Below are 26,154 nucleotides of genomic sequence, written 5' to 3' on the forward strand. Positions count from 1 at the left end.
GATGGCTAGCTTTGGGGGTGATGTGGTGGTAAAAAGTTGTGGGGGGAGGTTCCGTCTTGTGGGTTGTGGGGAGGGGAGGATGCATCTGCTGAATTGGGAAGGGGTGGCCTGACTGGAGCAAAGGGATGCTTACACTGCACCAAAAAAAGGGAGGGGCTCCAACTCATTGAAAGTTTGCAGAAACGGGGCAAAATTTTATAGACAGGTTCCCCATATGGGGAGCCACCACATGAACTCCTGGATAAATGTGCAGCTTTGCATTTTCATGGAAAAGTGAGGATTTATCCAGATGTGAAACTGTGCGGGAGGGGGGTGGATTTGGATTTGGAGACACAGCTGGATGTGGCAGGAAAACAAGTTTGCTCAGAGATCGCTTGAGAGGAGCAGGGCTGCGGCAACGTTTTTGGCTGCTCTTGCCGAGGTGATTGCCGTAACCCACATTGGCATGCCAGACAACAAACTATCCCGCTGTAGGTAAAGCAACCCCTATTGCAGATTGTGGGGTCTTAGGGTGGGTTGTTTGAGGGAAACAAGCCACCGTGGGTGGCAAAAACAGCGCACAGCTGATGTGCTAACCCATAGAATCATAGAATAGTAGGGTTGGAAGGGGCCTACAAGACCATCGAATTCAATCCCCTGCTCAATGCAGGAATCTAAATCAAAGCATCTCTGACAGATGGCTGTCCACATCTTCAAATTTTCAAAGGTCATGCCTGAATTAGAAAAAAAAAAATCGTGGAGAAGCCATGATTCTTCGAAGATAACTCCTTAATTTAAAAAAAAAAGGCCGAAGTGGGGGATAGAAGGGGGTAAAACTTAGTCTCATTTGAAGGGATAGAACAACCCCCTGCTCAGTGCAGGAAGCCTGATTCCCAGGCGGTCGCCCATCCAACTACTGACCGAGCCGACGTGAAGCTTCGAATTTTCAAAGATGCCAGCAGCCCCCCCCCCCCAAATGCGAGCACTGGGTGCCGCCGCTACTGCCCCTCTTCCTTGCGCTGGCTGTCAAGGGCTGACGCGGGGAAAAGAGCATTGGCAGACACACCCCAGCCGCTCTCCCTGGCCTCCAGCGGGGGGGGGGAGAAGAGGATAGGTGCCTCCTTCTTCCCTCCACCCCCACCTGCTACAGCGGCAGCGGCGGGAAGGGACAAGCTGGTTGTTTTCATCAAGGCCAGGAAAATGTGCAGAAAATGACAAGCCTCTCCTGCGCCACTGCTGCGTGGTGGGCGTGGAATCAGCAGAAACAGGAAGAGTTTCAGATCCCCCAATGAGAGCCGCCGTCTTTAAGAGCAGGAAAACAGAGTGCTCAAGTGTGAACCGAGCTCACGCTTTCGATGAAGTGCCGCAATGGGGAAAATGGCTGAGTGTAGATAATCATGTTTTAATGCGAGAGCATTTAACCCGACAGGACACCAAATTCGTTGCAATGGCGGGTGCAATATAGATCGGCCCCTTGTCATCTGTTATCATTTCACCATCCTTATTTAATAGCTGAACCACCATTTCTTCTGTCTTTTACTATGCACATATCTGAAGAAAGCCTTTTTGTTGCTTTTAGCATCCCTCGCTAACCTCAGCTCATTCTCAGCTTTAGCCTTCCTGACACCATCCCTGCAATTCTGTGCTACCTGCCTGCACTCTTCCTTTGTTGCTTGTCCATCCTTCAGTTTTCTATAAGTGCCTTTTTTTTGTTTTCAGGTCATCTCTGAGCTTTTTGTGAAGCCACATTGGCTTCTTTTGTTGTCCTCCTTTTTTTCTTGTTGGAATTGTTTGTAATTGTGCCTTTAGAATTTCGTTTTTTAAAAACTCCCACCCATCTTGGACTCCTTTTCTCGTTAGAGGCCCTTGCCATGGGACCTTACTTATCACTGTTCTGAGTTTATTAAAATTGGCTTTCCTAAAATCCAGGGTATGCATTTGGCTATGCTCGGCTTTTGTTTCATTTAGAACCAAGAACTCAAGTATAACATGGTAACTTTCCCCCAGAATTCCTGTAACTGCTACTTTATCCACTAAGTCATCTTTGTTGGTTAGAATCAAGTCAAGGATAGCCGATCCTCTAGTTCCTTCCTCCACTTTCTGTAGGAGGAAATTATCAGCAACACAAATCAGGAATCTCTTGGAGGGGCCATGTTTTGCAGAATTTGTCTCCCAACAAATATTGGGGAATTGAAGTCCCCCATTACTGCTATATCATGCTTCCTTGAAACATCAGCAATTTGCTTTTCAAAAGTTTCATCCTCGTCTTCTCCTTGATTGGGTGGCCGGTAGTAGACTCCAGCCACCATGCTCCTTTTATTCTTTGCTCCATTTATTTTTACCCAGATGCTCTTGATGGGGCTATTAAGCTCCTCCTCCTGTATTTCTGTGCAGAGATATGTATTTTTCACATATAGTGCAACCCCACCTCCCTTTCTGTTCCGTTCTTTTTGAACAAGTTATATCCTTCAGTTGCTGCATTCCAGTCATGGGAGTCATCCCACCAAGTCTCAGTTATATCTATCAAGTCATAATTGCCCTCTTGTATTAAGAGTTCAAGTTCGTTCTGTTTGTTTCCCATACTCTGGGCATTAGTATATAGACATCGAAGACCATGTGCTTTAAAGTCTGGATTTCTTCTTACATGTTTCTGAAGACTGTTAGTGGGCGCTGTTAGAGCTGTTCTCTTTGTTGCGGTGCATGAGCCTTCATGCATTGTTATCCCCAACTTTACGTCTCCGTCCCCTGTACGATTCAGTTTAAAGCCCTCCTGATGGAGTTCTTCATGCTGTGGCCAAACCCATTCTTCCCAGCCCTTGTGAGGTGCAACCCATCCCTTGCCAACAGTCCATCTTCCAGGAAGTATAGCCCATGGTCCCAGAATCCAGTCTCTTGCGCTGGCACCACCTTCGTAGCCAGTCATTCACCTGGAGTATTTTTCATTCCCTTTCTATCCCTCTTCTAACTACTGGAAGGATGGATGAGAAAACTATCTGAGCCCCAAAGTTCTTGAGTTTCCTTCCCAAAGCTTCAAAGTCTGACGTGATTTCTTCATACTCTGCTTGGTGGTATCATTTGTTCCCACATGGATGAGAAGAAAGGGATACCTGTCAGTGGGCTTTATGAGTGTAGGCAACCCTTCACTCACGTCTCTAATCTGTCCTCCCGGGAGACAGCATACCTGGGAAGTCCATGGATCTTCACAACATACTTGGTTTTCGATCCCACGCAGCAAGGAGTCTCCCACTACTACTACTCTTCTCTTCTTATTGTTGGTGGACTTGGTTTCATCTGTTGTGGTTGACTGACCTTCAGCCTCTTGCTCGCTCTCATGCAGGTTCCCCTGTGGTTCTTCCTCTGCAGGCTGTCCTCCAGTCTCATCCTCAAGTACTTGGAAACAGTTCCATAGTTCCAATGCTTCCACTGGTGTAGAGTGGCTTCTAGTTCGTCTGCTCCTAACTGTCACCCTTTTCCAAGGAGTATCCTCTACTTCATTTTTCCTCACCTCAGCAGTTTCCTCTCCTGCCTCAACTTGCTGTTGCTCTTCTAGCTTCTTCACTTTGCTGCTGTAGTTCCACTGCTGTGCCCAAGAACTCTTCGTGTTCTCTTATTCCCTGGAGGGTCGACACTCACCGCTCCAGTCCTCTTACTTTTCTTCCAACATTGTGATCGACTTGCACTTGTTGCATGTGTGGGCCATGTTGATCTCAGGCAAGAAAACAAACATGGCACAGACCTTGCGTGTCACCGCCACTGGAGAGTCTTTTTCCTTCCATAGTCTCTATTCCCTTTATGTTTCTAGCTTTCTGATTGTACTGGAATAGACTGTGCTTTGTCCTCTATTCACTGGAGGTCAAAAACACAGTCCTATTGGTATGGAAGTGTGTGTTACAAGAAAAAGAAACTTTAAAAAATGAAAAAAAAAGTTAGGGACCCCCTCCTTGACCACCCCTGCCGAACTCCCCTGGCCGACTCCTGGTTGCTCTCCCTGTTCGCTTGCTCTGGTCGCTCTCTCTGGAAGTGTGCTTCCTTGTATAGTCCCTAGACCAGCTAGAGCAGCTTCCTCTGCTCTGCTCTGCTCAGCTAGGAAACAGGAAACCATGAGTTGTTCCAGAAAACAACCCATCATGGCTTTCATGCGAACCGAGTTGCTATCTCCTTGTGTGGGATTTACATACTGGTAGGGAGTATGATTGGGAGTTGAATTGTATCCATTGTTGTCTCAAACAAAGGCCCATTAGCTTAAATGAGCAAAAGTTTAGGATTGTTAGCTAGTTTTTGTTTGTTATTTTGTGATTCTGGGGTGGGATTGGGTCAAGGCAGGATATTTATGAAATATAAGAGAAGGAGCAGAAGTGAGAAACAAAGCTTCAATACTTGAAAGAAGTATACTCTCCTAGATAGGATTGTGCTCTATGTAATTGAATACTAGCATGCTTTAGTTATTTAGATTAACCAGTAGCTACCATATTAGACCCGTTGGAAGTCAGACACAGGCCCTGAGGATTTGGTGTTAAAACTCTGTGTGGTGTTCGTAGTCCATATTTCCTTGCTTTCTGATCTAAATATTATGTGCATTCCTATAATATAATTAAAATATAAAATGATTAAATGTGAGGTACCCATCTTGTTGATTAGTTATTATAAATTGATGTGCAGTATATTTTGAGTTTTGGTAAGTAACTTTGTGTTATAGATACTGAATTGGGTATGGATATGTCATGTTTTTTCCATTTGGAAAAAAACACAAAGTAATATCTCAACATGTGATCCACAAACAACATCAGAGTTCCTGCACTTAAATCAGGTTAATCCCATTTCTTATATGGCGGTGTAATATAACCAGCTTTGATGGATTGTGGATCATGCCCTCTCTCTCATTACTCTGCTTTACAGCTGTCTCCTAAAGTACATGTTCTTTGGCTTGCATTAAAATCTCTCGTTGCTAAGCTGATTTTAAGGGCGAGTACTCTGGCTTGCTTAAATAATATTTGGACTGCAGCCATTGATTTTTCTATATTGAGAGAGTGATTTTCACCATTAATAACGGGGAAACTCGCTGGATAATTTTATTTACACATGTCTTCTCTTCTGCCTTCTGGCCTTGTTTACGCATATGTGTTATCTTGCTATTAATGACAAAAGAGATGGAAACTAGTTTTAAGGAGTGCACACCTTTTTTCTTTAAAAATGAAATATGTGTTCCTGAAAACTGTATTCTAGGAACTTGTATCACTCATTGTGCTTTCCCTCCTTTCTAGTACTTGCAACACCTCCGCCACTGCCACCTCCAGTACAGGCATATGCATTTAAGCCTCCTCCTCGACCTGACTTTGGTACTTCAGGGAGAACAATCAAACTACAAGCCAACTTTTTTGAAATGGACATTCCCAAAATTGACATCTACCATTATGAATTGGATATAAAGCCAGAGAAGTGCCCTAGAAGGGTTAACAGGTACTTCACATTTTGCTTTCTCCTCAGCTTCTTATATTTCACTTATTTCATTTCAAAAACAAGTACACATCAAGTAAACTTTGAACCATTTCTCACCTGGTTGTTGATTGTGACATTCCTATAATAAACCAGAAACATTAATTTCTGTGTTTTGTTTGCACTTAGAAGTAGCTCCTCTTAAAAACGACATTGGTTTCTCCAAATCTTTTTATACTATCCTAAATATCTGCTTTTCTTCCTACCCTGTGGTTAGTGGTACTGTTTGAAATAAAATTTCAGACTTCAGTTGGTATTGGTGGTATGGCAGTACGTATCCACAGATTTCACTGCAGTTCATCTACTTCAACCAGTACTGAACTTGCTTTCCGGTTGGTACTGTAGTTTGTTATCAAGCCTCAAATAGAGAGGTGATGTTACCAACTGCTTGTTTTCCTGTCTTCACCTGCTGGCAGGGGGAAGTAAACTCATTTGTCTGGTGGTATAAAAGGACTTTGGAGAAACTATATATAACAACAGGTAAGAGATTACACGCCTTCATCAGATTTCCTGTGAATGGAAAATTGACAGGTGTAGGCTACTGGGTTTCATCCCGAGGGTCTTTTAGATGGTTGCCTTCCAAAGCCACAGTGACTTGAGTTTATGTGTAGTTCATGTGCTGCTCTGCATTCTGATCCCTGAATTACCCAAGGCTGGTGTAGATCTGGGCAGACTGCTTCTTTCATGATGGGAAAACTGGAGACAAGCGGGAATGTTCTGTTCTTTAGTTTAGGCACCTTGAGTAATACTCTGATAAATGGAAAGGTGAGATATAAATTATTCCAATAAATAAAATAAATACTGCCAATTTGCTGCCCACATCTGGCAGGATATTTTGTATGCCTATTGTACAACACCACAGTATCTTGAAACATACCAAGCATGTCACAAAGAAAATGAAGATTCAAACAAAAGAGAAACGTGTCATTGTTCATGGGAAAAAAACCCTGCACCACATTCTTTGTAAGCGTGGAATTGCAAAATATCATTATGGTAATACTACTTGGATTTAGATACAGTTGATTGTACTTAGATTGTTTTCAGGTTGAATTTATTTCTAACAAAAAATACTGAAAATTCATGGTGGTGGGTATGGGTCAGATTTGGGTTGCATCTCTTAGGATAATTCTATAAACATACTGTGCTTAAGCTAATATATCAAAAATAGGTTTGGCTTGAGCCACGTTTTCCTTTTGGTAGCTTGAAGGCTTTTTATTTTATTTTATTTATTTATTCATTTCATTTCATTTCTATACCGCCCAATAGCCGAAGCTCTCTGGGCGGTTCACAAGGCTTGAAGGCTTCTAGATGGTATTTCTAGAAACGTTTTGAGACTGAAGGGTGCAGTTGAAGCCATTGTGCCTCTCATCCCATACTGTAACTAAGTTTGTGTATGCAGCTTCATTTGTTCATATCACTCTCTTGTTACCTTGCTGTTTGCTTCCCCCCCCCCCCCTCAGTTCTCTCCTCCAGCTAATATGTATACGGCAAGCTCCTGGAGGCCATGTTTTTTTTTTACTTAAGTTACTCTGTAAAGCATATGTAGTAAGGAATAGCACTTTATGTTCTATGAAGTAAAGAGTAACACTTTATGTTGTATGTGTATATATAGAAACACTATATAAATAATCAGTACTGATAGGGTGTATTAGTTGTACACACTGCTTTTCTTTACTAACTATGATTAGCAGTGCGCTGAACCAATCCAACGCTGCCTTTGAGGTGTGTGGCCAATGAGGGCACTGGAGTGGCAAGAGAACCACCCCCTTGCTGCTCCAGTTCCTCATTGCCTGAATTGACCACAAAGGCAGCATCTGATCGGATCAGCGCACTGCTAATCATAGTAAAGAAAAATGTGCTGCGGGGCTGCAGCTGTGACAGGCTGCTGTCATGGCACTTTCCCTTACTGGCACAGCGGGAGGAGACTGAGCCACTACCTGCAGTTCTGCCTGCCGCCTGTCAAGGGGCTGTCCCAGACTGCAAGGCTCCAGATCTGCACCCTATGGTCTGGCCCTAGCAGTGCCTGCACAGAAATCAAGTTGACTGAAAATAAAACATCTTGGGGGCAGGGCAGTGGCGGAGTGGGGAGGGTACCAGAGACTACTAATTCTACAAGACACAGAACACTACAGCAAAATGAGAATTAGTGGCTGCTAGAGCGGGGAGGGGGGGACATGTGGCCTCCCAGACGTTATTGGGCTGCAACTCCCATTATCCCTCACCATTTGCTAAGCTAGCTGCCTAAGATGGGAGTTGCAGTCCAACATCTTGAGGGTCACGCATTCCTCATGCCTGTGCTTAGAGGAAGGATCAGGGTGGATTGGTTGTTTGAAGGAAAAAGAATTCAGAAACAATTTTGGAAAAGGGCTGGTTGAAATAAGGAAGATGAAGATGAGGATGAGGGATGGTTTGAATTGGAATTTTGGACTGGAATCAGAAATGATGTTGTACACAACAACTCTCTTTCTCAGTGGTTCAGTGCACAATAATAGGTCACTTACAGCAGTGTCTATATGTATAAGATGAAATCATTCACATATAACATACATGCAGCAAAAAATAAAACCAAGATCCAGACATTCCACAAAGGAAAACTCAGCGAGATAGAACAGTAAGAAGTAATAGTAACAGTGTTATATAACTAATATATAGTAATTGCTGACACTTATACCATACTAAAAGAATAGAGATCACAGAGCTTGCTTCAAAATAAAAACTAGCCTAGAGAATTAAGGCCCAAATTGGGAGTGGGAGGAGTTAGGGGAAGGGAAGTGATACACAACTAAGTTCTAAAGTCAAAAAGGCAGATTAGGGAAACACAAATAAACAAGAACAAAAGAAACTTAAGAAGCAGAATGAACGGAATGGATTTGGAATGGAAAATGAAAGTTAAGGACTGGGAAGTTGGAAGAAGGATTGGTTTAAAAATGAGGATTGAAAGATAAAGAAATCAGGAAAGTACTCAAGCAACATCGCAAATGAATGACTCCTCTCTCTCACTTTGAGCCTCTTCCAAACATTGTAGCTCAGATAAGAACAACTAACAAAGAGCAGCTTTGAGGAATGGATTTTATAAGACTCATTCAAATCCTTCCCCAGAGGCAAAGTGATTGGAGAGCTCCTAGTAAACTACTCTCTGAGAAGGTAGACCCCCCAGTCACTTACCCCCCAGTCTTCCCCCCACCCTGCCACCCTAGTGTTTTCCATACATGGGAAAGTGACAGTAAACTAGCCAATTTTTTTAAAGACGATGTTTGCCTTTCTTCAGCCCTCCCTAGCACCGAATCGTGCATGAAGTTTCAGAACTGTCCAGCATTGGGTCTGGTCACATTGGAGGAAATCCTGCTTCACCTCAGGGAGACTCAGAATCCCTCTGAATTGGTCCAATTGATTTGGGATTCAGCCCAAGCCGATGTACATCCCCAGTAAAAAACTAAGAAATCTAGGCTTTCTTTGTAGTAACAAAAAAATGGGCCAGATTTAACTGTGCCACCCATTGTGTGACACAAACTTGTGCATTTAGTATTCCATGCTCCTAACTGTGTCAGTTAAACCTATGCACTGGAATGCAGTGGATTCGTGGCCCAGGAAACAGAGCCTATGCTGACATGGTCATATTGTGTGTGCAGTTGCTAGGTGTATGGCTTAAAGCGGAGGCAGCTGCATGGAAAGTTGTGTGGGTAAGCTTTTCTTTATGCCCAACATCACATTTTAATCAGACGAACTGTGAACCTCAGGAGCTCCTGGTTCAATCTTCCCATAAACTTCCAAGCAAGCCATTCTCCCTCAGATCTTCTTCCCACCCAATTTGCAATATGGGGATAATACAAGACTGGTGGAAGGGTTATATGGAGTGCTTTAAATGCTCCAGAGTGCTATATTAGTATGATTGGAGGAGCTGAGTATGTTTCAGCTATTAAGTGACATTTTGGTTTTTGTTTATAGCTATAGTATATAAACTTTTGTTTTTTGAACAATGGGGTATACTTTGATAACATAATTCTCTGTTTCCAGAGAAATAGTTGAACACATGGTCCAGCACTTTAAAGCTCAGATATTTGGTGATCGCAAGCCAGTATTCGATGGGAGAAAAAACCTCTATACAGCTATGCCACTTCCAATAGGGAGAGATAAAGTAAGTATATAATGCCAGCTTGAACTGTGATTCCAGTTGTTCCATATGTGATTTTGTTGTATTGACAATGCTGCAGGCTTTCCATATTCTTGTTTGTTTATTACATTTATATCCCCAATTTCTCCCCAAGAGCACGTGGTAGTATGCGTGATCTCCCTCATTTTATTTATCCTCACAACAATCGTGTGAGCTAGGTTAGGCGGAGAGTTGGTGACCGACCCAGAGTCATCCAGTGAGCTACATGGCTGAGTGGGGACTTTTGCCCAGGTCTCCCCAGCCTAGTCCACCACTCTAACCATTATGATTTCTAAGGCTCCTGAGACAAGATATAGGTTGTAAAACCTGTAGGGTTGACATACTCATTGCTTTTAGTAATGTTAGTCCTTTGCAACAAAAACAAGTGTCTTGTGGCACATTGTGAATTTGATGAATCTACATCTGATTGATTGGGCTGTAGTCCACACAAGCTTATGCCATAATAACTCTAGTTAGTCTTTAAGGTGCCACAAGACTCTTTTGTTTTTAGCAAGTGAAATAGTAACTCTTTGTACCAACAGTGGGAGGCAGTGTGGCTTGAACAATGGAGAAAGCGTCAGTGGGATTTTCCAGCAAAAACTTACCAGTGAATGGTTGGAGGAGGGCAAAAGGTTTTGCCTCTGCTTTTAGTTAACCACAGCTTCCTGTGTTCTCTGAACCAGGAACTGTGGTGAACATTAACTATACTAGTTTAAACAAACCAGCTTCAGCAGCCACAGTTTAAAGTTGGCTTTCTTGCTTTAAACTAGCAGTAGTCAATGTTAACCACAGCTTGTCACTCCAGATGGAATGACAAACTACAGTTAACAGAAAAGAAAAGCTTCTGAACTCCTCTTAGCGGTGTAAGCGGAGAAGGGGAGAGGAATGTGCAAGCCCAGTGTTCACTGTGGCTTGTTTCTGCTTGTGTATGTTGCACTAAGCCATGGTTTAGCATAAGGTGTGGATGCAGCCAGTGTAATGGCAAACAGATAGGGTCTGTGGTATTTCTATACCACCTTTCTGAAGTCAACCAAGGCAGTTTTCAAAAAAAATTAGAAGATAAAATAATCTAATAAAAAATATAGTAAAACTGTAAAAGCATCTTAAAACCATAGTACAGTAAAATCCAGCTTAAATACATTTACTGCTGTTCTGTTCTAATTTGGGTATGTAAATGCATTTTTCTTGCATTTAAATTCATGTGTTAGCTGATTGAGTGGGGTAGAAATTGTATTGGATTTTTTGGTGTTGCTTTTATTGGGTGTTTCTTATGCAGAAGAGTTGCGTTCCCTTTGTCCATGCTTCTAGTGTGCATCGTTAAATGGAAAGAATCATCTTGTTGTGCTTTCCAATTGTTGCAGGTGGAATTGGAGGTCACATTGCCAGGAGAAGGGAAGGACAGAATATTTAAGGTGGCAATAAAGTGGATGTCAGGTGTGAGTCTACAGGCTTTACACGATGCTCTCTCTGGTCGTCTTCCAAGTGTCCCTTTTGAAACAATTCAGGCGCTGGATGTAGTAATGAGGCACCTGCCTTCCATGAGGTAAGGGAAATGGGGAAAATGTCCAATACTATTATTATTACTATTACTATTGCATTTTGGTTTTATGGGGAATTACAGTGCTGGAGCAAATTGCCTCAAAGTCTCAGCTTTTGTTTTAAAAAGCAAATTTCTGGTCCTTTTGCTTGAAAAGAGAAATTTCAACAAAACATGGAGATAGTTGTCATGAAGAACAGCCTGGTGTGTGCTTGCGTATGTGCGTGTATGGCTTCTCAGTTCATATGAATGGAACAAGCAGGTCTGCATCAAAGCTCCTGCACCTTGGAAGCTGCCCATCTATTGAGCTGAAATGAAACCCTTGAAGGCAGAAGTTGAAATGAGGCTAAAAGAGTGAAGTATTTGGGGCTAGCCATTATGTAACCCATATGGCCTTTATCTGTCTCCCCCCCCCCCCTTCACAGGCACCCTTCCTGCCCCTGCCTTTCTTCCTGCAACCACAATGACTCTTATTGTTACAAACAATATTAGCTTGATTCTCATAGATGGGTTACAGGGATTCTGATGAGATTCCATGGGGCTTTCCAGATACTGACCAGAATTGTTCCTAGTTGTGTTATAATACAGTTGGACCAGAGGTACCTCTGAAATAATGTAGGGTAAAATGTTTTCCACTTGGGTCTATCTAAATAATCTGTTTGGTTTCTGTTGTAGGTATACTCCAGTGGGCCGGTCTTTTTTTACTGCATCAGAAGGATGCTCAAATCCCTTGGGTGGGGGCAGAGAAGTTTGGTTTGGATTCCATCAATCAGTTAGGCCTTCACTGTGGAAAATGATGCTTAATATTGATGGTATGCTTTGTGTTACTTCTCCATCTGTATTTGTTTACTTTGTTTTAATTGCCTGAAAGAATGTTCTGTAGTCAGATTTCTGAAGAATATTCTCAGATCTGTAAAATGTACTTCTATGTCATTTGTTTCCTGTATTTTTCTTTTGATTTTTAGTATCTGCAACAGCATTTTATAAGGCACAGCCGGTAATTGAGTTTGTATGTGAAGTTCTGGATTTCAAAAGTATTGAAGAACAACAGAAACCTCTGACAGATTCCCAAAGGGTTAAGTTTACCAAAGAAATTAAAGGTAATGCTGAAAGAAGCTGGAACAAAACTTGCCTGTGTGGAGCAAATTTCGAAGGTTTGAAGTGCTATATGATGAATTGGCTTTTGACTAGCCATTAAGAATATGGCTGATTTGGGATGAATTTGTCTTTCAGATCTGAAAGAAATAAAAGTAGGACTGTAAGAGATCAACATTCTTGCAAAAGTCAAACTGTTTAACTGATGCATTTTTAAAATGGGTTGAAATTCTCTGAGGTTTCTAGTAGTGTGTGTGTGTGTGTGTGTGTGTGCGCGCGCGCGCACGCGTGAATTTGTCCCATTTATTTCAGTGGATCTATTCTTAAGCATGACTACATCTGGATCCAGCCCTGTTACTACTACTACAAAAAAACACACATTATAGTATGTGTGTTCATTCCTTATTGTAATAGCCAAAGGGATTTGCTAAACTAGGGGACAACTATAGAGCATTATCCCCCCCGCAATATTTATATTTTATGCTGCGCTTTGTGCTTGGAATTTTTGTGAACTGCCCAGAGAGCTTCGGCTATTGGGCGGTTTAGAGACAAACAAACAAACAAACATTTTGTCTTGATAAAGAGTTCAACTAATGATACCTGTCTGGGATGTCAGCCTCCTTTTTAAGCTTCTTGAACACTATTTCAACACTATTGTAACACTATTACAGAGAGCTTCGGCTATTGGGCGGTATAGAAATAAATAAATAAATAAATAAATATTTTGCCAACTATACTTCTCAAGTATCCAGAAAGGAGTATTTTAAACAGCAATGTTTTCTTAATACAATGGGAACATAAGAGATTCATTCATTCTTCATTTATTACATTTCTATACCTCCCAATAGCCAGAGTTGTCTGAGTGGCTTACAAGATCTAGGGCAGATTGAACCATCTTTAGTTATATGCATAGATTTCATAATAAAAATGGTGGAATTGTAAAGACAATTGACTACTAATTACTGCTGGTGTACAAGACTACTGTCACTATAGTGAACTTCTGAAATTTTCAGAGGGGTAGCAGTGTTGTTCCGTTGCAGCAAAACAACCTTAAAGTGCCACAAGGTTCTTTGTATGCTTTTTGTGGAATGCGAGTAAAAGCAGATGGAAATTGACTGTTTATGTGCCTAAATTATTAGGTTTGAAGGTGGAAATCACTCATTGTGGGCAAATGAAGAGAAAATATCGAGTATGCAACGTTACCAGAAGACCAGCAAGTCACCAAACGTAATATTTGTCTTTTGATTTTGCCAGTAATTATTTAAAAGTAATAATTTACTTTGAACATATTTGCTGCACCTTCTTTCCTACTCACTGACTACTTCTCCTATAATATATGACCAGAACTTAAATAAGTCACTTCGATTTGGTCACGTTACCTAGTTTAAAATTCTCACTTTCTGATGCCAGGAAAAATATATGCTGTTCTAAGGCTTTATGTGTTCCTTTTGTTCCAGAGCCCACAATGCTGACTTAATTTTGCCCCCTCTTGATTTCTTCAGTTGATTGAATATCCATGTAAACCCCCTAGTGAGCAAGAAACAGGTGGAAGTAAAGATCACACCTTTATTTTGCACAGACTGAACACATTATCCCTGGTAGTGGTTTCTAATCATAAGGATAGTTATCGCTGGAAGTGGTGCAGGTTATCTTTAAAGAGGGATTGAAAGTCTGTAGGATCCATAAGAGGGTTTGCTTGTGGCCTGTGAACTGCTCCAAGAGCAGTTTTTATGCAGCATCTAGAATTGCAGCAAGTGCATCCTGAGGCTTGCTCTAGACTCTTAGCCTCTGGGAGCTGGGAACGCCTAATGTGACAAGTGCTGGGCATTATGGCTATGTAGTGTACGCCTACTTATTTCCAGAGGCAAACGTGATTACTTCTGAACTTGCATTCTGAAGTACATTGTATGAGATACTGTGGAAGTACTAAATTGAATTCTTTCCCCCTCAAACTTGGCTTTCTGTAGATTCCCGCTTCAGCAGGAGAGCGGACAGACAGTTGAATGCACTGTAGCGCAATATTTTAAGGACAGGCACAAGTTGGTTTTACGCCACCCTCATCTTCCATGTTTACAAGTTGGACAGGAGCAGAAACACACATACCTTCCTCTGGAGGCAAGTACTCTCTTTGCTCAATAGGCAGGTTTTCCTCATATTTTTTGCAACTTTTTGGTTCTAGGATGTGTTGCCAATTTAGCACATTATTTCCCGTTAGCCTGCTGTCATTTTTTTTCTATCTCAAGGCAAAATAGCATTAATTCCAAAAGTGCTCTTAAAAAAGCTTCGGCGAAAAATCACTGTGTGTTTCTGATCCCCCTTTCATCTGAATCAGCTCTGATCTTACATTCCTTGACCAGGTGAAGAGAGAGGGAGGCTAGACAAGGGTATGGCAGGCAGGCACCTACTGGCCTCCTCTCCAAAATAGCCTGGTGTGGTGCGTGCGTGTATGTGCTGTGGGGAAATAGGATACTGTTATGCTCGTTGCTTACCTATGAATTGTTCCCCAATGTGCTGTGGTGGGCTGGATCAAGCCCTATATCAGCCTTCCCCATCCAAGTGCTCTCCAGATGTTTTGGATGAGGACTTCCAGAATTCACGATCCTTAGCCATGCTGACTTGGACTGATGGGAGTTGATACCCAAAACATCTGGAGGGCAACAGGTTGGGGAAGGCTGCCCTCTATATTCTGTTTCTGGATAGCTTTTAAAACCTAATTTGTGTGGGGCCCAGTACATGGTCTAGCTGCATTTATTGGTGCAGCATAGCTGTAGCTGAGTAGGTGCGGATCTAAACATTCACTTGGATGGTATACCACTGGGAGGCCCATGTAATGGCAGGTTATAAGTATAATATTAAAAAAAACACACTGTATTTGTACGTCGTGTTGTTTTAGGTATGTAACATAGTGGCAGGACAGAGGTGTATAAAGAAGCTGACAGACAATCAAACTTCCACTATGATAAGGGCAACTGCTAGATCAGCACCGGACCGTCAAGAAGAGATTAGCAAACTGGTGAGTCCTCTTCCTCTCTTTCTCTGGAAGTGAGGAAACAGAAGTATTCCCAGAGTTGCATGTTCTGTATAGAAAGGAAGCACGTATCTTGCCTATGTCTGTGGTGTTTACTCACATAATTGTACTTCCAAGGTTTGGTTTTTTAAAGAGCTTGAAAATGTCTTGGCAAGGACAGAGGGTGGTGGTAGGAAAGTGAAGTCATGGCATTGGAAGCTGCCTTGGGAGGGCTTCTACCCTGAAAGGCGGCCAAGAAATATTTTAAATAAATAAATAAATAAATAAACTGGAAGGGCTGAGAAAAGCAGCAGGTATTTATACAGTGTTAAGTCTCACTTCCCCAGTACTTCAAAACTTTGTTCAGTCCCACTCTGTTTTCTGAGCCTTATCTGGCCACTTTTCACCAGTTCCTTTGCAACTATAAGAGCTTATAAACAAGTACTGTGTTTGAGGTTTTCCATTGTGTTGTAGTAAAGGATTTTTGTCCTCATTAGTTTATGTTTTGTTTTTAGATGCGAAGTGCGAGTTTTAATACTGACCCTTTTGTGCGTGAATTTGGAATTATGGTCAAGGATGAAATGACTGATGTGACCGGTCGGGTCCTGCAGCCCCCTTCAATTCTCTATGGAGGCAGGGTATGCGAACAGAGATCCTGTGCAGTCTGTACTAATTTCTTTTTTCCCCCATCTTGATTGTTTGTCAGGACAATGAGTAATGGTTAGTACTATAGTTTGCCACAGTTTTACTGTGTAATGCAGTTGTGTGGCTCACAGATGCTGTTATGTGAAAGCTCTCCGAGTGTCTACAAGTAGGGATGTACGAAAGGTACTTACCTTTCCGCGGATTATGCTGATGCTGGGGGGGAGGCGTTCCGTCCCTCCCCCCGGAATCCTGGCCGGGGGGGAGGCGCTCCATTCCTCCCCCCGGAATCCTGGCTGGCCGGCTCCGCTCTGCAGGGATTCTGCGGAGCCGCCGGCTGGCTCCGCCAGCAGCTGGACATCCGGCCGCTGGCTAGCAGGGACGCAAATGGCGGTGGCCGTAGCCGCCGCCGTTTGCATCCCTACAGTCAGCCGTGATAGGCTACGTAAATGTTTACGTAGCCTATCACGGCTAATTAAAAAAAAACAAAAAAACCCTGTGCGTACGCGCATGTTTTTTTTTAATCAGCCATGATAGGCTACGTAAACATTTACGTAGCCTATCACGGTGTTTTTTTTAAAATCTAGCTGTGATAGGCTACGTAAATCTTTACGTAGCCTATTACGTTTTTTGTTTTGTTTGTTTTTTTACCTGGAAATGGTCGGAAAACCGGCTGGCGCCGCTGCTGGAGCCGCCGCCGCCGCCAGGAAGATCCGCCTAAGGTAAGTCCCATCCCGGGGGGAGGGTGCAGGGGGGCCATTCCGCCACCTATTTTGGGGGGCCAAATGCGCTGGCATTCGGCCTCCCCGAGATCCGTGGCGGAACTTTCGTACATCCCTATCTACAAGCAAGGAATTCTCTTGTCCACACATTTCTTCCCATTGGAGCGGATCTATTAAGATAAATCTTTTCCATCTGCCTTTCTCTGGGAAATGATCCAATGGTATCTGAACAATTTAGTTGAACTTGCAGTGGCAAATGAGGCCCTCTTGCACTTGGCAGAGAAAAAAAGCTGTTGCCCACCCTGACAGTCTTCTGTAGCTCCAGTGAGTTGTCTTTATGCTGAAATCTGTTTTCTCAAGTTACTGATGTAACCTGTGTGTAGGGGTGGACGAAAGTCACTTACCTGTCCTCGAAGGACGTTCGCGGTGGGGGGGAGGCGCTTCGCTGGTCTCCCCGCGAAGTTCAGGCCGGGGGGGGGGAGGCTTCCCGCCTCGGCCCGGCCGAAATTCAGGCCGGGGGGGAGGCTTCCCGCCTCGGCCCGGCCGAAATTCAGGCCGGGGAGGAGGCTTCCCGCCTCGCCCGGCCGCGAACGCGAAAGTTAAAAAAAACACGCCCCATGATAGGCTACGTGACGATTCACGTAGCCTATCACGGCTAGATCTGCAAAGTCAGCCATGATAGGCTACGTCAATCGTCACGTAGCCTATCACGGGTGACTTTAAAAAAAAAAAAAGCGCGTACGCTAATGGCGGCCCCCATAGGGAGCCGCCATTCACGTTCCTTATTTAGTCGCTGTAGTCTACGTAAATCTTTACGTAGACTACAGCGACCAAATAAGGAACGGGAATGGTGGCTCCCTATGGGAGCCGCCATTATCCGTACACACTTTTTTTTTTTTTTAAAGTCACCCGTGATAGGCTATGTGACGATTGACGTAGCCTATCACGGCTGACTTTGCAAATCTAGCCGTGATAGGCTACGTGAATCGTCATGTAGCCTATCAGGGGGCGTTTTTTTTTTTTTCTTTCATTGCAATGGTGGCGGCGGCAGCCGGTCGAAAGACCGGCTGCCGCTCCTGCCCCGCTTGAACACCCGCCGAACCGCCGGCCGGACCCGCCGCCGGGAGGGACATTCGGCGAAGGTAAGTCCCGTCCCGGGGGGGGGCGGGGGGGCCGGAGGATTTCTCCCTGAAACTTGTTCGGGGGGCCCAACATGTTGGCGCTCGGCCCCCTGAAGTTTCGGGGAGAAATTCTCCGCCAACCCTACCTGTGTGTGACTGCGCAGACAGTTGTGTGCTGTGATGACTTCTAGGTATGGAGAAGAGTTCAGAAGTCATGGTTTGTTCTTGGGTCTGAATACGTTTTACTCCATTTCAAGGGAGAGCCCTGATAAAGAAGCTTCAGTGAACAGTGGATGACTGTACTTTTTATGGATTCCTAAGAGTGTAGAGGTTTGATACGAGGATATTTTGAGATATTTTGAAGTCATTGTAGTGTTCTTGTGCTGTAGTAAACCATTCACTATTTTTCCCTGTTTCTAGAACAAAGCAATTGCTACACCAGTTCAAGGGGTTTGGGATATGAGGAACAAACAGTTTCACACTGGAATTGAAATAAAGGTCTGGGCAATTGCTTGCTTTGCACCGCAGCGCCAGTGCACTGAAGTCCATCTTAAGTAAGCTTTTTACTTGCTGATTAATATTTGTTCCCATAGGGATTTTGGAAGTGTTATCATAGCTTCTGAAATTACTAAGAATATATGACTCTCAAAACGTGCTATTTAGTTTTCAAGGTTTTATAATGACAGAATTATGCACTCCTCCAGAAATTTGAGAAATACTGCTAATATAATTGAAGAACTGAAAACAAAAACAAAACACCTATCTCCCCCCTGCCCATACGGTAATGTTATATTTGCTCTGCCTTTATCTGTATCATAATCAGAAATGTCCTAAATGGCTTGTGACCCAAATATCTGAAGGAGCACCTCTCCCAGTAGCAGCCTGTCTGTTCCGTAAAAGCTTCCGGGGAGGCTGTTCCCCAAGTCCCTATGGGACATGATGTGTCAACAAGGGGGAAGAGAGTCTTTTCTGTTGCGGCACCCCGATTTATTTATTAATTTATTACATTTTTATACCACCTAATAGCCAAAGCTTTCTAGGTGGTTCACAGCAATTAAAACCATAAAATACAAGACAATAAAATACAGATAAGATACAATATAAAAGTTTAAAACTACAATATACAAATATAAAAAATAACAAAACGAAGCTAGCAGCACTGCAAATTTTTTTAAATACATTACCAAATATAAAACAAACAAATGCCTGGGAGAATAAAAAGGTCCTCACCTGGCGTCGAAATGAGTACAATGTAGGAAAGTTCATTCCACAACCGGGGTGCAAGGCCCTTTTCTTAGTAACCACCCACCTCACTTCCTTTGGCAGGGGCTCCTGGAGAAGGACTACTAAAGCTGATCTTAGGATCCAGGCAGGTATATATGGGAGGAGACACTCCTTCAGGTAGCCTGGCTGCACGCTGTTCAGGATTTTGAAAGTTAGTATCAGCACTTTGAATTGGGCCCAGACATGGACTGGCAGCCAGTGCAGATGAAAGAGTGCTGGTGTAATATGATCACATTGGCCAGTCCCCATTAACAGTCTTGCTGCCCTATTTTGGACCAGCTGAAGTTTCCAGATCATTTTCAAAGGCATCCCCATGTATAACGCATTGCAGTAATCCAAACAAGAGGTTATCAGAGCATGGATAACTGTAGCTAGGCTATCTCTGTCCAGATAAGGATGTAGTTGGTATATCAGCCTAAGCTGATAAAAGGTGCTCCATACCACCGAGTCCACCTGTGCCTCAAGTGATAGTTCTGGATCGAAGAGCAACCCCAAATTACAAACCTGATCCTTTAGGGGAAATGCAAGCCCCTCCAGAACAGGTTGAACATCACTTAGCTGGGCAGATGAACCACCCACTGACAGTACCTCTGTCTTGTCTGGGTGGAGCCTCATCCAGTCCATATCCCCACCCAGGTATTGGTTCAGAATGCCCACTGCTGCACCTAGATTTGATGAAAAGGAGAGATAGAGCTGGGTGTCATCTGCATATTGGTGACACCTCAGACCATATCTCCAGATATGTGGAACACCTGATTATGGAACACCCTCCCCATGGAAGTGTGACTGGCGCTGACATTATATTATTTTTGACACCAAGTCAAAACCTATGGTTTATGAAGTTGGGTGGTGTTGCTGCCTCTTTTATGTATTGTCTGCTTTTTGTTTTGGTTTGTTGGTTTTATTAGGATGTTTAAACTATGTTTTGTGAATGGCGCATAAGGTGTAGAGCGATATATAAATATGTTAAATAAAATAAATAAATGTTATGTACTTTTGAAGCTACATTTGTCATTGGCTAGTTGAAATGGGGTCTAATAAAATATGCCACCTACGTCCCTATACATTGGGGACGGGTGGGAACTTGTGGCCTTCCAGATGTTGTTGAACTGCAGTTCGCATCAGCCCTAGGCAGCATAGACAACGGTGAGGAATAATGGGAGTTGTAGTCCAACTATATTTGGAGGGCCCCAAGTTGCCCACTTCTGCTATATGTTTTCTCTTGGAAAGAACTCCCAGTGACTTCAGGGATGTTATTTTCAAGTAAATATACATAGGATTGCAGCCTTAGATTATAAACCTCTTGGGGCATGGACCTGTTTCGTTTGCTTCTGAAACTTTCACATTCCATGTACTTTGGTAAATAAATATTAGTATTATTTTTAAAGCACTCCAAATTTAGTAGTAACATTTAATAACGATGCCATAAAGAATATCTTGTCAGAACAGTTTTGATCCTGGAAACTCTTAAGTGTGTGTGCATGCACAGTGCGTGTGTTTGAAGAGACAGCAGCTGGAATGTAGTAGTGTGACTGTTTGGGAGGGAAGTTTGAGTTTGCTTGCTAACTGTATAGACTTGAGTGTGTTTAGAGGAGCCCTTACTGTACGAATCAAAATAGAAGAGCTCTGTAATCAGAAATCTAGAAATATCATTAATGCCAGCAAGGCTATATTGGTTTAAATGAGTGTAAAACAGTGGCTTTATTCTCTTAAATGTGTGTCTTGCTTCCTTTTTATCCTTTAGGTCCTTCACAGAACAGCTGAGGAAGATATCAAGAGATGCAGGAATGCCCATCCAGGGTCAGCCCTGTTTTTGTAAATATGCCCAGGGAGCAGATAGTGTGGAGCCAATGTTCCGACATCTAAAGAACACCTATGCTGGGTTGCAGCTTGTGGTAGTCATTTTGCCAGGGAAAACTCCAGTTTATGGTCAGTGTATGTTATAGTTGGCATGCTTGTGTCAATTTGTGCAATACTATAAGAAATAAAATATGTTGTTCAACATCCCTCCCCCCCGGCAGTTACAGTTGAACCCTCTAAATAAATCTGATTCATCCTCCTTTTTGCTATGCTGCACCTCTAGATATTTGTGTATAGACTTCCTTTTATGCATTGGCATATTTTTCTCAGTGGAAGTGCCTGATCTAGGTCTTTAGTCAGTCATAGTTAGGGATGGACAGATTGTCTATTTTGCTTTCTATAATCACCTTTTTTCAAGTGCAGGGTCATTCCATCCCATTTCTGCATCAGTTTGTAAATGTTGAAGTCTGCATGAAAAAAATGTGCATTTTCATATGTACAAAAGTTTTATTCATGTTTGCAAGGAATTTCTCCATATGTACTGCCTTGCAACATTTGAAGAAGCACATATACCTAAGGATAATTGCGTTCCAGTGTGTATATTAGTTCTGGAAATGTGAATTAGGTCAGTTCGCAAAGCAGACTAATTTATCTCCTGTCATAGTCATGACTGTTTGGCTTTGCCACTTTCTTTTGAAAGCGTTTGATATGTAGCATGGAAAGAAAACTTGATGTGTGTAGCTTTTGTCTGTATATTGCTGAGCAGCCTTTTGTGAAGATCACCCAAGCAACAGAAGGTGACCTATGGAAATGCCATGTCAGCCTATTTCAGAACACAGTTGTCATTGTAGAGATGTGGTCAGGGACCAGCATAACAGTACAAAAATGGAGCAATAGGCATACATTTTCATTTGTATATAGCAATTCTTAGAGGTGGAAGAAGTTCCACACTTCATTTTAAACATTTCCCTTTTCCATAAGAAATGGATAAGTGATGCATTTTAAGTTTGTTTATTTTATTATATGCACTTATATATTGCTCTTCAATCAGATTCCCAGGATGATTTTCCCAAGGACAAATATGGCCAAGAAGTTAAAAACAATATCAATAACAGATTTTTAAAAATAAGGCAGGAGATATTAGTAGCATTAAAATTTTCAATAAAAGGAAGACTAAAAAGCTTGAGAAAATAAAAATGACTTCACCTGATAGTGAAAAAGACAACCTAAGTGCCAGATGGAGAGAGTGTTTCACAGCTGGAGCACTACTACAAAGAAGATACCACCCATCTCACCTCAGATGGCACCTGTAGATGTATGAGTAGACGTGTTGTAGAGAGACTGGCTCTGGAGGCAGAGGAACTATACTGGTGCCAAATTTAACTAGATCTCTCTTAATTTTTCCTTCTTGGCAGCGGAGGTGAAGCGTGTTGGTGATACTGTTTTGGGCATGGCCACTCAGTGTGTGCAGATGAAAAATGTGCAAAGGACAACACCGCAGACTCTTTCCAATCTGTGTTTAAAGATCAATGTCAAACTGGGAGGAGTAAATAACATTTTACTTCCCCAGGGAAGGTAAGGGTATTTTTGTGTGCAAATGATTCCGTTTTTAGTGGAATTAACTATGGTATTGAATGAAGAGAAATAAATGTACATGTGCAGTGCCTGGGTTCTCCTAAATTTCTGGGAAATAGCTGTATTCAGTGCAGCGTAATTTTGTCCTGCAGAATGGCTTTATTTAAAACAAAAGTCGTTTGGTTTCCATGGTTAGATTTTAATTAAAGTTTTGTAACAAGGCAGAAACCGAAAACCCTTTAACTGTGCTATGAAGGATCAAGCTGGAATCTGAGATGCAGAGCTCTTGTTTATATAGTACTAAAACACTCTCCAGTCTTGACTATTGCTGTTGCTGAAGGAGAGGCAGAATGATAATGATGTTCATTGAATCCTGATGGCCAGGCTGTTGAATGTTTAAAACAACTCCCCCCCCCCCCCCGTAGTCCAAGATTGAAAGAAATGTGCATCTTGTTGTGTTGTGCCTAATGGGTGGTGCTGGTGGTGGTGATGACATTTATACCACCATTCAGGGCTATACAACCTTCTTAAGGTGATTCATGATAAAAAAGTTCTCATAAAATAAATTGAAAATAAGAATAGAACACAAAATTCACAATAAGAACATGAAACAATCAAATCAGAAAGTCAGCTGTTAAAACAAAGTTTAAATTACAATATAAAAGCATGGGCCAACCTCAGATTAATCATTTGACAGTAGCTGTAAACAACCAGGTTTTTAGGCCCTGTTTACAATCAAGGGGGGAGGGGGATGCTGCTTGCCCCTCGCATGCAACTGGGCAGCTACATTCACGACCAGCTGAAGCTTCCAAACCATCTTCAAAGGCAGCCCCAGGCAAAGTGCATTACAGTAATTTAGTCTGGATGTAACTAGGGCATGATTGTCTGTGGCAGGATCTGCATCCTCTAGACAGGGGCTCAACTGGTAAATCAGCTGAAGCTGATAAATGGAACTCCTTGTTACTGATACCATCTGCACCGTCACTGATATGTCCAGTTCAGGAGAATCCCCCCAGCGGCAGACCTGGTCTCTTAACCCAATCTAACCCCAGTCTTACCCCCTCCATCCAGCTTCACAAGATTTCCCCACTCACAGTAACTCTGTATTGCCTGGATTAAGCTTCAGGTTGTTTGCCCTCATCTGTCTGAAAACAGCCTGTTCAAGATTTCCACAGCCTCCCTGAGACTAGTAGGTTGAAATGTAAAATAGAGCTGCATGTCGTCCACATACTCATGACACTTCAGCTCAAACCTTCAGATCACTTCTCCCAGAGGCTTAAAGGGAGAAAGTATGGGGTCAACATGGAAGCTCCCCTCAGGCCAAAGGATGTAGAGTGAAACAGGAATCCCCCAACATCACTTCTGGGTTCATCCTACCAGAAAGTACTGGAGCCACTATAACACTGTGCTCCCCCAGTTCCACTCTGGCCAGGTAACCAAGAAAGATACCATGGTCAATTGTAGTGAAAGCCGCTGAGTGGTCCAGGAGAATTAACGGTTGCACTTCATCCATCTGATCCCCAGTGTGTGTCATACATCAGTGTGACCAAGGCTGTTTCTGGTCCAAAATCAGGTTGGATCGGTGTTAAGGCTTGTGTTGGTCAGCAATAGCCTCCTCCACCTTTGAAATTGAGTGGGAGTTCAAAAGTAGCTTGTTATATGGCATTGATGGGGGCTTCTAAGAAAAAAAAAGTTAAAAAGGCACACATGTTTGGACCCAACAAAAATAGGTCTTGAATATATTGACCATATATACCTCTGGACATTCTACAGGGAATGCCTAAGCAAGAAATTCCATTTTAAAGCTTTTTTATGAAAATTGTCTACCACTTGAGACAATGATATCTCTGTTGGAAGCATGGATGCAACTCACCTAGCTCCAGAAGAAAAGAGAGGCTGATATGTTTGCACGAAAAGGGAAAAGATAGAGACAGGACCTCCAAACTTTCTAGACTGTCCCCTGATCTGTGCAGACCTTCCTTCTAATGCCAGACTGAAACTTGCTGACTTGACTTCCTACTTCCTTCTTCATGCACTTGCCTGTCCGACGGGGGGCAGCTCTTTGAGTATCCCCCCATCTTGAGTTGGCAACCCTCCTATACAACATGTATTTCCTGCAATAAAATGCAAGCTTCCTTATTCTTTTGACCCAGACTCCAGTGTGATTTATGCATGTGATTTAAAGCATGCTCCTTCAGTTAGGATCCCACACAGCTCAGCCCTTGTCAGGTTCTCACTGTTCTGCCAACAATCTCTTGTGTACTCCTCAAAGAAGGCGTAGATCTCCTTTATGAAGATAAGTGTTTTTTCCCTTTGTCAAGTTTAAAGCAAGGAACAAGTATTGAAACACAAGTCATTGTTGACTGATGAAAGTTAGGGTATATGAAAACAGTCAGTATACTGCTTCCACATATAGTATTTGGCAGGAGTCTGCACACTTTGGCTGGCCTTGGTAGCCTCCCCAGAATTGGAGAAAGGACGAGTCTCATTCTTGACATCACACTGGATTTCAGAGGCACTCGGAAGCAGTAATAATTCTTCCTTCTTTTGAGTTCCTTTTGAAGCCAGTGCAAGGTTAGAGATGGCTCACTACAATGGCTCTGTCTCATTAAATGAAAAAACATTGAAAACAGTTCTGTATAAACTAAAGTATGAGACCAAGTGTTCCGTAATGTCACAGAAAAGGTGGGTTTATAATCTTGGTCTTATTGTGTAAATATTCAGTATTGTACTTTCTCTTACTTAGGCCTCCAGTATTTCAGCAGCCTGTAATTTTCCTGGGTGCAGATGTCACTCATCCACCAGCTGGAGATGGGAAAAAACCATCCATTGCTGCTGTGAGTAAACTGTGTATCAGTCACACCAGCCATACATTGGTGTGTGTGTGTTAATATAATGGTTTTACAGTATTTGTATTTTATATTATTTTCTCCTTTCTTACTCCCAGCGGTTGAGAACACTGAGGTGCTCTCCTCTCCATCTAGTAGTTCCACTTGCTCCTTAAAGCCAGTCTTTCACCTCCCTCTGTAGTGAATGGTTGCAGGTTCCAGGTCTGCTCTGCTCAACTGGTTTAATCCGATTTACGCAAGGTTTCCTGTGCTTTCAGGCCAGCCAGAGATAAAAGAATAAAAATAGCAGTTGTAATTGCTGAGCTTGCTCCTGACTCATAGTTCCTTAGCACCTAAGGGAAGCCCAAGCAACCTCACAGCTGTATCTTCTCTCCCCTTTGCAGGTGATTCAGTTGAAGATGCAGTATCTCAGCCCTTGCTTGAGCACAGTGGGTTCTTTAACCCTGGGGGTAATAATGTTAGTGGTGCCCCCATTAGGCCAAGCTTAGGATGTAGGCCCATTTAGTCCCTTTAAAGATCATATCACCCAAGTGGGTAATAGAAACACTACCATGACACATTCAATGCAAGGAAACTTATGGACACTGTTAAAGTTCAGGATAGTTCCAGTGCCTCTTTACTTTCTCTAGCCCAGGCATAAAATCATCTAGTGAGTCCTTGTTGCATGTCCCACCAGCATGCACATATGACTGGTAGTCAGTTGGGACAGGGCTTTTTCCACGCACTGCCTAGGCTATGGAATCCGCTCCCCTTAGAGATTTGTTTGATCTTCACTCTGCAGGTGTTTCACTGTACAGCTAAAACTGGTTTATTTTGTTGGGCCTTTGGTTTTTATCCTGTTGTTCAGGCTCCTCAATTATTTATTGCTGAATAATTGCTGCTTTGTGTGTCTAGTTTTTA

General features: G+C 42.7%; 1 protein-coding gene across 4 annotated transcripts in view; it reads left to right on the forward strand.

Annotated features, from left to right (window-relative positions):
• Nucleotides 1-26,154, forward strand: part of AGO2 (argonaute RISC catalytic component 2) — a 63,066-nt gene that overhangs the window by 20,666 nt on the left and 16,246 nt on the right. Inside the window, exons 2-15 of one of the 4 annotated variants that reach the window (XM_084848703.1) lie at nucleotides 5,241-5,436; nucleotides 5,889-5,952; nucleotides 9,487-9,607; nucleotides 10,984-11,165; nucleotides 11,835-11,971; nucleotides 12,125-12,259; nucleotides 13,394-13,481; nucleotides 14,222-14,369; nucleotides 15,148-15,267; nucleotides 15,777-15,899; nucleotides 18,167-18,300; nucleotides 20,775-20,959; nucleotides 22,246-22,405; nucleotides 25,152-25,242. In XM_084848703.1, coding sequence (XP_084704829.1) covers nucleotides 9,503-9,607; nucleotides 10,984-11,165; nucleotides 11,835-11,971; nucleotides 12,125-12,259; nucleotides 13,394-13,481; nucleotides 14,222-14,369; nucleotides 15,148-15,267; nucleotides 15,777-15,899; nucleotides 18,167-18,300; nucleotides 20,775-20,959; nucleotides 22,246-22,405; nucleotides 25,152-25,242 — 1,608 coding nt within the window. In that variant the 5' untranslated portion in view covers nucleotides 5,241-5,436; nucleotides 5,889-5,952; nucleotides 9,487-9,502. Of the gene's footprint in view, nucleotides 1-5,240; nucleotides 5,437-5,888; nucleotides 5,953-9,486; nucleotides 9,608-10,980; nucleotides 11,166-11,834; nucleotides 11,972-12,124; nucleotides 12,260-13,393; nucleotides 13,482-14,221; nucleotides 14,370-15,147; nucleotides 15,268-15,776; nucleotides 15,900-18,166; nucleotides 18,301-20,774; nucleotides 20,960-22,245; nucleotides 22,406-25,151; nucleotides 25,243-26,154 lie in introns of those variants that run through there. The other 3 variants (XM_084848702.1, XM_084848701.1, XM_084848700.1) reach the window with 3 other exon arrangements.

Source organism: Heloderma suspectum, chromosome 4 (genome assembly GCF_057233095.1).
Source record: "Heloderma suspectum isolate Gila_16-S chromosome 4, 16-S_ref, whole genome shotgun sequence".
NCBI classification, from domain to species: domain Eukaryota; kingdom Metazoa; phylum Chordata; class Lepidosauria; order Squamata; family Helodermatidae; genus Heloderma; species Heloderma suspectum.